Source organism: Drosophila persimilis, unplaced genomic scaffold (genome assembly GCF_003286085.1).
Source record: "Drosophila persimilis strain 14011-0111.01,24,50 unplaced genomic scaffold, DperRS2 tig00000520-arrow-pilon, whole genome shotgun sequence".
NCBI lineage: Eukaryota > Metazoa > Arthropoda > Insecta > Diptera > Drosophilidae > Drosophila > Drosophila persimilis.
In genome coordinates, this window is record NW_020825317.1 from 4,120,808 (window position 1) to 4,132,657 (window position 11,850).

At 47.2% G+C, this 11,850-nt stretch overlaps 2 protein-coding genes across 4 annotated transcripts; both read left to right on the forward strand.

Moving 5' to 3' along the window:
- Nucleotides 1-963: 963 nt before the first annotated feature.
- Nucleotides 964-5,851, forward strand: LOC6596657 (protein suppressor of white apricot). 3 transcript variants are annotated; one of them, XM_026990047.1, is made up of 7 exons: nucleotides 964-1,425; nucleotides 2,227-2,399; nucleotides 3,004-3,221; nucleotides 3,292-4,357; nucleotides 4,415-4,651; nucleotides 4,718-4,846; nucleotides 4,910-5,851. In XM_026990047.1, exons 1-7 carry the CDS (start codon nucleotides 1,154-1,156, stop codon nucleotides 5,773-5,775), a joined length of 2,961 nt encoding a protein of 986 aa, XP_026845848.1. In that variant the 5' UTR covers nucleotides 964-1,153; the 3' UTR covers nucleotides 5,776-5,851. The 3 variants fall into 3 exon arrangements, with proteins under 3 accessions (XP_026845848.1, XP_026845850.1, XP_026845849.1); XM_026990048.1 differs by lacking the exons at nucleotides 964-1,425; nucleotides 2,227-2,399 and adding an exon at nucleotides 2,614-2,668; XM_026990049.1 differs by lacking the exons at nucleotides 3,292-4,357; nucleotides 4,415-4,651; nucleotides 4,718-4,846; nucleotides 4,910-5,851 and having other exon boundaries at nucleotides 2,466-3,072.
- A 1,308-nt stretch (nucleotides 5,852-7,159) lies between these two features.
- On the forward strand, nucleotides 7,160-7,588 carry LOC113566101 (chymotrypsin-elastase inhibitor ixodidin). Its single transcript, XM_026990151.1, has 2 exons — nucleotides 7,160-7,247; nucleotides 7,321-7,588. Exons 1-2 carry the CDS (start codon nucleotides 7,160-7,162, stop codon nucleotides 7,506-7,508), a joined length of 276 nt encoding a protein of 91 aa, XP_026845952.1. The 3' UTR covers nucleotides 7,509-7,588.
- The last annotated feature ends 4,262 nt before the right edge of the window (nucleotides 7,589-11,850 follow it).

Genomic DNA, 11,850 nt, shown 5'->3' on the forward strand with positions numbered 1-11,850 from the left:
ACATATATATGTATAAGTCATTTTTCGTTTTCCTATCCCTCTGTTTTAATGGTTCTATTTACAGGTACGTAGCATTAATTTTATAGATGAAATAATTATAATATTTTTTTATTTTATATCGTTACAATTCGAATATGGTTTTATTATTCCAGATTGACTACCAGTTGTCAGTTGGGAACTAGCCACTGGCGTTCTACTGGTAACTAGGGTCGGAACAAGCTCCTGAGCAACTTCGTATTTCAGATCTGATTCGTCTGTTCGGCGTTCGAGGAATATGATTTCCGCTCATGGACATAGTGCAATTAACCCATTGCCGACCTGGTGGTATTAAAATACACTCCACGAAAATGCGGAAACTTAAAGAATTTTAGCGCAGTTCAGGTGAAAGATATCGTGGTTTGTTTTTTTTAGTAAAAGGAAGAATATGATAGATCTATAGGAAGAATTTACAAACAGTAACATTTTTCCTGTTAAACTGAAGTTGCACATATTTTTTAATAAAGAGGGATTTAAGTGTGTTAAGTTCGTTTTTTTCATCGGTATGTTTACGGTATATTATGAAAAAAGACGGTATATTTGTGAGAGTCAGACCACTAACCATACAGTACATATCTACATTTAGTGGAAACCTTATTTTAAACCTTATTTTGTTGACCATTCAATAAAGATGACTACTTAAACCGAACCAGTCATATGGAAAATTGATTCATCCCCTGTATAAATTTATGAGTCCTTAGCTAACTAGCTAACTAATATTCAAACGAATATCAAAAACGAGGAATATGATAGAATTTGAATACAAAAAATTCGTCAGTAAATTTACGGCATATTTTAAAAATGAGACGGTATATTTCGGTATATTTCTGAGGGTATATTTTATCGATAAGTCCAATTTAATCGACTTATCGACTGAATGCAGCGTTTAATATATACATACATATATATTATATACAATTTATCCACAAGCCACACGCGTCCATCGGCAAAAGAATGCAACGTGCTGCCCCAGATCACATAATTCCAAGTGTTTGACCCAATGTGTGTGTGAGTTTGCAACAGCCAGAGAAAGAGGATAGAGAGAGAGAGTGTGCCGGAGCCAGATACAGAGCTGGAGTTGCTGCTGAAGTTGGAGTGGAAGTGGCGCTGCAGCCAAATGATGCCCTACAATGTGCGCTCCGCCGGTGGCGGCAGCATCGGTGGCATTCTGCGCAAGACTGGAGCCGCTGCAGTTGCTCCCGGCGGAATGTCTGCGGGGGCCAGCAACGGCAATGGTGCGGCGACACTGGACGCACGCCAGCCGCCCCTGGAGCTGCTCGTCTTCGGCTACGCGTGCAAGATATTCCGGGATGACGAGAAGGCCCGCGAACTAGACCACGGCAAGCAGCTGATACCCTGGATGGGCGATGTAAATCTCAAGATAGACAGGTTAATAATTGGGGGTTGTCTAAGCGTTAATTGTACGAATATCAATACATACATCCCACAATCCCATACAATCCATCCACACACACACACACACACACATACACATGCACACGCGACCTATGCGTATCTATGGACTAGCTAACGACCCACTGCATACCCTACACTTTTGGCAGAGTATGGCTTTGAATGGACTCGAACTGTGGACTGTATCTGTACTGTACTGTAGCACCTACCCACATACACTCCCCCCGCCAACATCCACACAGAAACACACACACATACACACCATTGTAATAACAGCTCTTTTCAGTGCTTCTCAAACTGTATCTCTTACCATACAAAAAAAAAGAAAAACAAAACCATTATTGAATCTGTAATTCTTTGACCAATCTTAAATGTAAACCGATTAACTTTTTAGCCACCGGAGCGGTATGTATGAACGATCTCTAGCTATAAACCGATTTCTTAACCTCTCTACTATATTATATATATATATATATAAACATATTATTTATATAATCGTGAATCGATGGAAAACAAATAATTTGATCGATTCTGAAAGATCTTCAAAAGGGCGGTTCGATCGCGCTCGATTTGTTTCCCATAATTTTCGATTTTCTGCCGCGCCGCGTCCCTCTCGTCCTGGATCTCACTGATAATGTCTCTCTTTCTCTCTCTATCTTTCTCTCTCTCTCTCTTTGTCAATATCTTTCTGCTTGATCTCTTCTGGCACAAAACACACACCCATCCACACACACGCACTCATTTATATGTATATATATACGATATATATATATATAGATACGACGTGCGTGGCGCTCTTTGCGATCTGGCCCCTTACGAAGCGCCACCTGGGGGCTACGGCAACCGCCTGGAATACCTTAGCGCCGAGGAGCAGCGCGCCGAGCAGCTGTGCGAGGAGGAGCGCTATCTATTCCTTTACAACAACGAGGAGGAGCTCCGTCTGCAGCAAGGTAAGTCTGCCCTGCCTAGAGTCTCGAAGGCGTCTTGTCTTATAAAACAAAAAAAATTTCATGTAGTATCAAAAAACCATTCGAGAATACCCGAAAAAGGTAAATTCAGACAAAAGCCAATCAAGATACCGAAACCCCACAAAAATATCCAAATATAGAAACAAATATAGAACCTAAGCCAGAAAAACCAATCCAAACTCGAATAAGAATATGAAAAGAGAGAGCATCCGTCGTTGCTGTTGCTGCTCCGCTGCCCGTCGCCCGCGCAGGTAAATACAAATTCCTTACAGTCTGACAGAATATAGCTTTCTTTCAGGTACCAGATCGCCGCCGCCGTCGCCATTGTAGGGCTCCTCATAACCATTGTGGGAAAACAACCGTAATTTTCCCACATTCAAGCCACTGTGTCTGTTCCGCTCTAGACCATGCTCTCCCGTCGTCGCACCGCGTTCTCTCTCTCTCTATCTCGCTCTCTCACGCCTCACGCCTTGACTCAGTCAGCAGGCTAAAAACGCGCTCTTGACGCTAGTCCTAGTCCCTCCTCTCACCCGCTTTAACGTTTCTCTCTGCCTTGTGTGCTTCTCTCCCTCTTGTTTCCGCGCAGAGGAGGACCTCAAGCGGCTGCAGCAGGAGACCTCCGGCGGAAACTACAGCCAGGTGGGCTTCCAGTACGATGGCCAGGGCGTTGCGTATTCTGCTGCTGGAGCTGCCTCTTCCACGACTGTGCCGCTCTCGCTCTCACCGGGGACCTTTGAGGAGAACGAACTGCCCTTTGTCCTGCCGCGCACGCTGCTCCTGGCCCTGCCTCCGGGAATGCAGGTGGTGAGTGTCCCGAATAACTGCTCCTTCCTATACGATTACATATTATAAATATGTAATCTTCTGCCACCAGCCCGAGACGATGAAGCAACATGCCATCATCGAGAAGACGGCCCGCTTTATAGCCACTCAGGGCGCCCAAATGGAGATCTTGATCAAGGCCAAGCAGGCAAACAATTCACAGTTTGACTTCCTGACGCAGGGCGGCCACTTGCAGCCCTACTACCGCCACCTCCTGGCAGCCATCAAGCAGGCCAAGTTCGCCCCCACGCCGGAGAGTGCCGCCAACGCCGAAGCAGAGCCCAGCTTCAGCTCTGGTCCGGAGAGCCATAGCCAGCGCACAGGCACCGGTACGAGCACGTCCGGCCAGGTGGTCATCATGGTGCCCACCATTAAGTACAAGCCTTCGGCCAACTGCGCCTACACGCAGCTCATCAGCAAGATCAAAGGCGTGCCCCTACAGACGGTGCTCGATGACGAGCTGAGCACCACCAACTCGCAGCATTCCGGAGGCACGGCATCGCCCACGCCCAGCTGCAGGTCCGAGGGCCACAGCCAGCAGGGAGAGTTCACTCCCGTCCTGATCCGCTACAATGGCAGCACCTTCACCCACGAGGCGGAGGAGACTGACTCTCCGGTGCCTGAGGAGGAGAGCGCCAATGATGCACCGCCACAAGTGGAGCTGCTGAAGAACACGAGTGCTCTGGCCCTCGCCCAGAACTATAGTTCGGAGAGCGAGGATGAGCCGGGGGAAGAGGAGCCGACTTCGACGCCGTCGTCTGGGAAGGAGAAAGAAAAAGAGGCTGAAAAGGAGCCGCCAGCACCCGAGCCGGTGCTAACCTTTCCCGTGCCTGAGGAGAGCCTCAGGACAATCATCGATAAGACGGCCACGTACGTGATCAAAAACGGACGCCAGTTTGAGGAAACGCTGCGCACGAAGAGCGTGGAGCGGTTCGGCTTCCTGCTGCCGCAGAACGAGTTCTATCCGTACTACCTGTACAAGGTCACCAACGACGTGGATGCCGCCTCCAAGGAGGAGAAGACGCGCAAGGCGGCCGCCGTGGCCGCAGCGCTCATGAGCAAGAAGGGACTTAGTTTTGGAGGAGCTGCAGCTGCGGCAGGGAACGCAGCAGATAAGGGTAAGTCCATTGGAGAAGAAGGTTTCCAGATTTTATATAGCCCTGCTCCTTCTACAGCTCCCGTTTGCTTCTCCATACGCGGCCGCGACGATCATGGTCCGCTTCCGGCTGCTTTGGCCCAAGAGGCCAGCGACGAGGAGGAGATCAAGGCTGGCGGTGCGGCCGCGGCCAGTGCTGAGCAGGTCCGTGGCATGCCGGACAGTGTGCAGCGTGCCATTAAGCAGGTGGAAACGCAGTTGCTGGCTAGAAGCCAGAGGGCCGCTCCCATTTCTCCGCAGAAGGATCTGCGTCAGGGTGAGTATTCACCAAGACGAGATATCCAGAAAAAGAAGGAGATTAATCGTTCCGTTCTATCTGCAGCAGAGGAGCGGGTTAAGGACAAACTGGCGCTGATTGCCCGCGACAAGCTGAACGGCATGGTCTCCAAGGAGAAGCAGCTGCAGCTGGAGAGGAAACGCAAGGCGATGGCCTTCCTTAATCAGATCAAGGGTAAGTGATACGAGTGCATAAACTGAATCCCCTCCAGCCGCTAATATCATCGCTGTGTTTCAGGTGCTTCAGGCGGTTCTGTGGCCAGTTCTGCTGTTCCCAGCTCGAAGTCCAATATCCTCGAAGAGGCCTGTGGCGATGCTGCGGGGGACAGCGACAACGAGTCCAATGAGTCCGTGCGCTCCATACCCATCACTTACTTCGGACCTGACGACGACGAAGATGAGGAGGAGCAGAAGCCGGAGAACGACCACCAGGACGACGAAGAGGAGGAGGAAGACGGCGGTGATCTGGAGAAATACAATCTGCTGAACGACGACAGCACGAATACTTTCACCAGCAAACCGCCGCCGCCCCCGCCACCAGTGCAGACCGCAGCTCCCCCTCCGAAGCCGATTGTTTCCGTGGCTTCAGCGGCCGTTCTGCTATCGGACGATGACGATGTTCAACTGGTGCCCGCTGCCTCGCCAGCGCGCCCCGGCGCCTCCAAGGCCTCCCGCCATCGAAAGACCCACCGCAGGAGCAGGAGTCGCAGCAGCAGTTCTAGCAGTAGCGATTCCAGCCGCAGCTCCAGTCGGCGTAAGAAGCGCAGGGCCGTCGAGGAGGTGTCTGCCAGTGCCAGGAAACAGCGACGACGACGCAGTCAGAGTCGCACCTCTAACCGCAGCCAGTGCGTGCGTCAGAGCCAGACGCAAAGCCACCGCCAGAAACAGCGGAGCAGAAGCCGGCACAGGAGTCGCAGTCCCAGGCGGCGACGAAGCCCCAGCCAGAGCAGGAGCAGGTCAAGAAGCAGTCGCAGTCGTAGCTCCAGCAGCCGCAAAGAACGCAGGAATCGCCAGCACCGGGAAGAGTCGCGCCAGAACCAACGATGCTCGCCCAAGAAGAGCCACAAGCGACACAAGCGGCGACGGCGCAGCAGCTCCCCTTGACACCGATTCCCTTCAACTCGTTTTGTAGCTAACTTTTAATTCTATCAAAATATACATCGATTTTTTTGGAAAAATACAGAGACCCTCCTCTGTGGGTTGCTTTTCTCTTATTTTCGGGATTTGATATAGTATGTATTTACATAGCTCCCCTTTGTCTGTAAAATTTTGATCATTTTGATCGAAAATATAGTTATCTTGGCTATCATGTGTTCAAAATGATTCTTAGCGAGCTGAACTTTATATAACCTTTGAATAGGTTTTCAAGATATGGTACTAGAATTACTTTACGTATGCTTGTAAACCTTTTCCTTGAATAACAATGTGCGACAATTATTTTGTACTTTTCACGAGACGGAAATTCGGTTGTGAGTACCCTTAAAATTTCGGCATTTGTAGCGCCAATATCTGAATCAATTGATGGGTTGAAAAGAAAATTGTGTCAATACGATGGCTGTACCTGAAGATACATACAGTCAAGGAAAAAAGTCAAAATACAGCACCAATTTTGCGATACGAGTATTTCGGTGTTTCGCAATGAAAATTAATAAGCTTTGTATTCCATTTTTTAGAACACTTACAGCTATCATTATTTTATAAACAAATAGATGATTTCTACTAAAGTTACTAGGACAGAAGATAACATGTTCACGGAAAAAAGTCTACATACAGCGTGGGAATTCCCTTTAATATTTCAAGACATAGGAGGGAAAAAGGGGAAATCGCCGACTATTTTGACGCCTAGCTTCGTTGCCTATCAAGTGTGTGTATTGGGTCTTATTGTTACTCTTTTTTTGGAAAAAAAAAAAATGGAAAAAAGGTTTGGTTGAAACCATGCAGCCAACGAAAAAGTTCTTCACATTTTTCGTAATGTGTCTTCAGATTTATCGATTTTGTATGATATTATGTTTTTATACCCGATACTCAAAGAGTTTAGGGGTTTATTGGATAGAAGGTACAATTGAAATTGCAGTGGTTACGCAACGCCTTCCACGCGCCTACTGACTGAGTATCGCGTATAAATGTAGATTCGCTGCCGCAGCTGCGACTCACAACTTTCCCGCTCGTGTTGTAATGTACATACTATGTCCCCATTTGTTCAAAGAATGTCCAAGCACACAGATTTAGTAAATCAACGCCATTTTTTGTTTGTTAATAGTTTATAGTGAGAGCACAATAAGGTCGTAAGGTAGGCCCATAGGTCTAAGAGTTATCAGTAGCGGTGTCTCTTTCTGTTACCTGGTGAATCCCCCTCTCTGGGGGTGAATCCCTCACGTGCACAGATTGCTCTTCCCCTCTCTCTGACGCTCGCAGCTCTCAGTGGAGCCATAAAAGAACGTTTGCCTCTGAAGCGGCAGTTCAGTCCGCCGTGAAAGCTCTCGCCATGATGTCTGTCAGCTGGAACCAACTCTGCCTCAGCCTGCTGCTGATCGTTTGCAGCCTTCTAGCCCTTACTACTGCCCAGCCGCCCATCAGTAAGCTCCCCCTGTTTCTTTCTCCCCTCACACCCACAAACACGCACTTACCTTACTCAACACACTCTTTTAGCGCCACGCAAGTGCCCCGCGAACGAGTCGTACCTCCCGTGCGGCCCCAGCTGCCAGACGGAGTGCTCAACTCTGGGCCAGCCCTGCCTTATCCGGCACATACGCTGCCCCGATGGATGCTACTGCAACGAGGGCTATGCCCGCAACTCACGTGGCGCCTGCATACCCCAGGGACAGTGTCGCAAGTAAAGGTATTCCACAAAAAGGGAGGGCATCTAGGTACATATAAATAAAACCCCTCTGGGATGATGATTCATGACACTGATAAACAGCTGTTTTTTCTGATTGTTTTGGATCTTATTGTTCGCTTGATAATGGGACAGCGCGACTGCGGGATCTGGTTTTGGTTTCAGTTTCTGGTTTATAATTTACGTATTGTTCTTGTTTTTTGTTTGCTAATTAAGCGCAGTGCTGTTTAGTCTGTAAAACTGTTTCAACTGTGAAACTGTTCTGCTAAAAGGTGCTTCCTCAAACTGCGACTGCTCTCTGGAAAAGCAATGGCAAAGAGGCATAGCGGAAGAATTTGTTGCTGTGGTTTTTTTTTTGCTAACTAGGCGCAGGTGCTGTTTAAACAGTACACCTCAAACTGCGGTTGATCAAGGTGTTGTTCCATGGGAGAGCAGAGAGAGGGAGAGAAAGCTTTAAGCTCCTGTTGAGCCAACAACAAAATACAAGTGAAAAACAGCTGATCTTTAAAGACCTGTTCTAGCAAAACTGTGATATTAAAAACAAAACATTTGGATTTTTAGAGGCTGTTGTCTGTCTCCCGGTAATCGAACAGTGCGTTCCAAGCTGATAAATATCGCCTGGTTGAATGCTTTAATCTGTCGTCGGACCAATTTTTAAGTCCGCAAAAAATCAAAAATCACTGCCATAAGGTGATGGGAGGGGACTTTGGGCTCTTCTCTCAAAGCAAACTAAATCCGGCTGCTCTGCCTAAGCCGCGCCATCGAATGGAGCCTGAGCTCGAGCCGGGAACTGGGCTTCCCAGAGCCGCTTCGATGACAACACGCAAAATGTAAATGTTTGCTGTCATTGAGTCGAAAATGTTGGCAGGGGCCCAAACCAAACGGTTAATAAACTCTCTAGGTGCAGGAGGATGGAGGATGGCGGATACTGAATGGTGAATGGTGGGTGCACAGTGCAAAGGAGAGAGAGACGAAAGCGTGCTCGATTTACATGAGCAAACATGACGGCGGGAGACCAAACCCACCCACGCTCGAAGAGGCGAATGGAAAACCAGAAAAAAGGATACTGTTGATACCCTTACAGAGCTATATACCCTTTGGCAACTATAGAACTTAGTTATCAGTTTTAGCGACATGATAATAATCGTGATAATAATCGTTATTGCAGCAAAGACTTGACTCTCCATCCATGGTTTTCAAGATACTTACATACATATTACATATGATTTAATCGTCCGAATATCCCAAGTAGAACATCTGTTTACTATACAGCGCGATAGAAACGCCTCGTAAAAACCGTGTGATACCCGGTGATCTGTTAGGGTATGATGAAAAGAACTCTGGGCGCTTGGATTTGGATTTGCAATGCAAACATGTGTGCTGCTCTCCTACACCACGCTGTGCTCCACCCATTCCCCATAACCATCCCCCCACCCAAACCAATTCCCTTTGTTTGTCTATTTTGTTCGGCTGCCTCAAAGATGCAGCTTTTGAGAAATATTCCTCAAATTCATTGAATTTCCCCAGGAAAAAAATTGGTCGTGTGTGTGCCGTGCCGAACAGAGACGGAGGCGTGAGTCGAAGAGTCGAAGAGTGGGAGAATGGTAGTTGTAGTGGGTGGATGGCCCACTGTGCGAACCTGCGGAAATTCAAACGGAATCAAAGCGAAAAGTTCGACAAAAAATCATCGAGCACTAAAAAAATAAGAATCGACTGAAAACACGAGGGTGTGTATGGATATCTGAATAGAGGAGCAGCAGCATCCCCGTCCCCATGGACCCCATCATATATCAACAACGGCTGTCAGTCAGTCAATCCTGGAGTGTTTGGCAAAGGCACAGCAGGCCAGAATGACAGTAGGACAGAAGGACAGGAGGCGTACCCACAAAGCCAAAGAAAAGAAAAGAAAACCAAAGCAAAGAAGACTCTGGCAGTGAAGTGTGTGCCAAAAATAAAAAGAGTTTCTGTTTCTGTTTTGGATTCAGGATTCAGGACGATAGTGGGGGCCCGGGGCCCGGGACCCGGGACCCCAGCAAACACGAATAATTTGACTTTATCTAAGCGCCAGTCAACCGAAGCGCTTTAGAAAGGAGCTCTGCCCCACAAAGAAAAAGAAAGGAAGGAAGAAAAGAGAAGCTAAACAATAAACGAAGGAAAGTGAACGCAGAGGTAGAGGTGAACGAGGGAAAGGCCTCAACAAAAGGTGGTACAATAAGTGAGAGAAAGTGAGAGCGATTATTCCAGCAGCGATTTAAAGATTCGATTTAGATATGTCCATCAATTCTACTATGCTAACTGTACAAGAGTTTCCAGCCTTGGGTCCGAGAGACCTGCTTGAACCAATTTTTGCAGCCACAGCACATGCTCTGACTCTTAAACAGAGTGTCTTAGCAGCACTCGCTCTGTTGTTCTCTCTCACTGACTAGCTTAGCGAATGGTGAGTCTTCTGGAAAATGCCATAGAGCGCGCAGCACCTTTCTCTTCCTCGTTTTCTTAACTGTGTTTCAAAGATTCGTGGAATTTCGCGTTGGTATTATAGGGATTAGTGCCTTATTTTAATGATGTAAGTACAAAAAAGTGGAATTTGCTCTAAATTATTATAAGACAATTTAGAGAAAATTCCACTTTTTTGCACATGATCCCATCCACAGAAGTCTGGATACAACATGTAGTTGCTCTAGCTCTTACAGTCTCTGAGCACGGACGCACAGACAGACTTGGCTCAATCGATTCGGCTATTGATACTGATCATCTATATACTTTTTGGAGGTCGGAAACGCTTCCTTCTGGACGTTACACAAATCCCCTTTCACCCACAAACCTAATATACCCCTCTATACTCATTTCGAGTATCGGGTATAATGAGTACTATAAACCACCACGGTGAAAAGAGTACATATTGTAGCATGTCTGGGAATTAGGTAAGCCTATCATACGAATACTCGTACACATGAGACTGCAATTATTTTATGTGTGGTTTGATTATCGGCAAAAATAAAGAAGTTTGCCAGGGCCGAAAGGGGGAGAATTTGATGAAGGATCTGTAGGAAGTGGAGGAAGATGTGGTTCGGCTGTCTGGCTGGCAAATTAAAATTAATTTAATTGCACTGCGATGGCAAATCGAATTAAGCTGCATGCTCGTACAAAAAAGAGAAGGCGAGGTACTTTAAGCTTGTGTCGCAGAAAACAAGATACCCTATAGGAAGATTTTACAGACGAACTTCATCATTCTGTGTGTAAAATAAATTGAACGGAATGATTTTTAACATATCTGTGGTATACCCGATTCAGTAAAAAGGAAGCACCATATCTGCTTTAAAGAGAACATAGCACAGCTTCAGCTCTTACTCAGACTCAATATACCCCCGTACTACGTTGCTACCCAATGGAGCTACTGGCAACGTTTCGCTGCATGCCTGCAAACATGCAACCACAACAACATTGAGAATGTGGCAAGCAGCAAGTAGCATCGTTTGGTGTCGCCGCAAACGCATTCAATTGAATATATTAATGCAAATTAACCCATTAAAGCCTCCCGATGTCATAGATGGTTGCACATGGCACATGGCAGGGAGCAGGGAGCAGGGAGCAGGAAGGACATCAGAAGAGGGGCTGGAGGATAAGTTGAACGAAAGGGGAGTTGAATGGGAGATAGGAAGAGCCAGCACAGTGAACCACAGGACAGAGTACCATCGACTTTATCTCTTAAGGTTCGTTTCTCGATTAAGATTATTTCTTTAAGATGTTCTCTTTCAGAGGATATTAGGATATATTTTGAATGCAAATAATTGAGATCTCTGTACTGATCGGAGTACTATATCAACTGCAAGAGTATCATACAGTTTTTGTTGCCGTACCCTGCCTCCCGTTTCTTCGTTCTTATATGTGGATGCTGTTGGGCGTTGGGGGTTGGGGGTTGGGGGTTGGGGGCCTGCCTCCAGATCCTGCCCTGCCCAACGTGTTAACATGGGGCACAACAATATTGGCCAGATGTTTTTGACGCCAACAGCTCGTAAAACCAGCAACAAAACCCTCGACAGCACTGTCACTCTCCCACACTGTCTCTCACTCTCGCTCTATCTCTGTTTGCCATATTGCCTATTGCCCCAATATGTGTCCTCTGTTTCGACACGCTCTTAACGTGGCCAAGGGCCAAAGGGGTGGTGCAACGGGAATTGTCAACATTTTGTGTAACAGCATCAAAATCAATATGCACTCTGTTCCCCTCACCTCCATTGTCCTTCTCCAGCAGGATGAGGATCGAGGGCTCGAGGCCTCGGAGGGAGGGAGGGGCACAGAGAGTGACGCTGCCAGCTCTTTATAATGATTGCCATTGACTGACG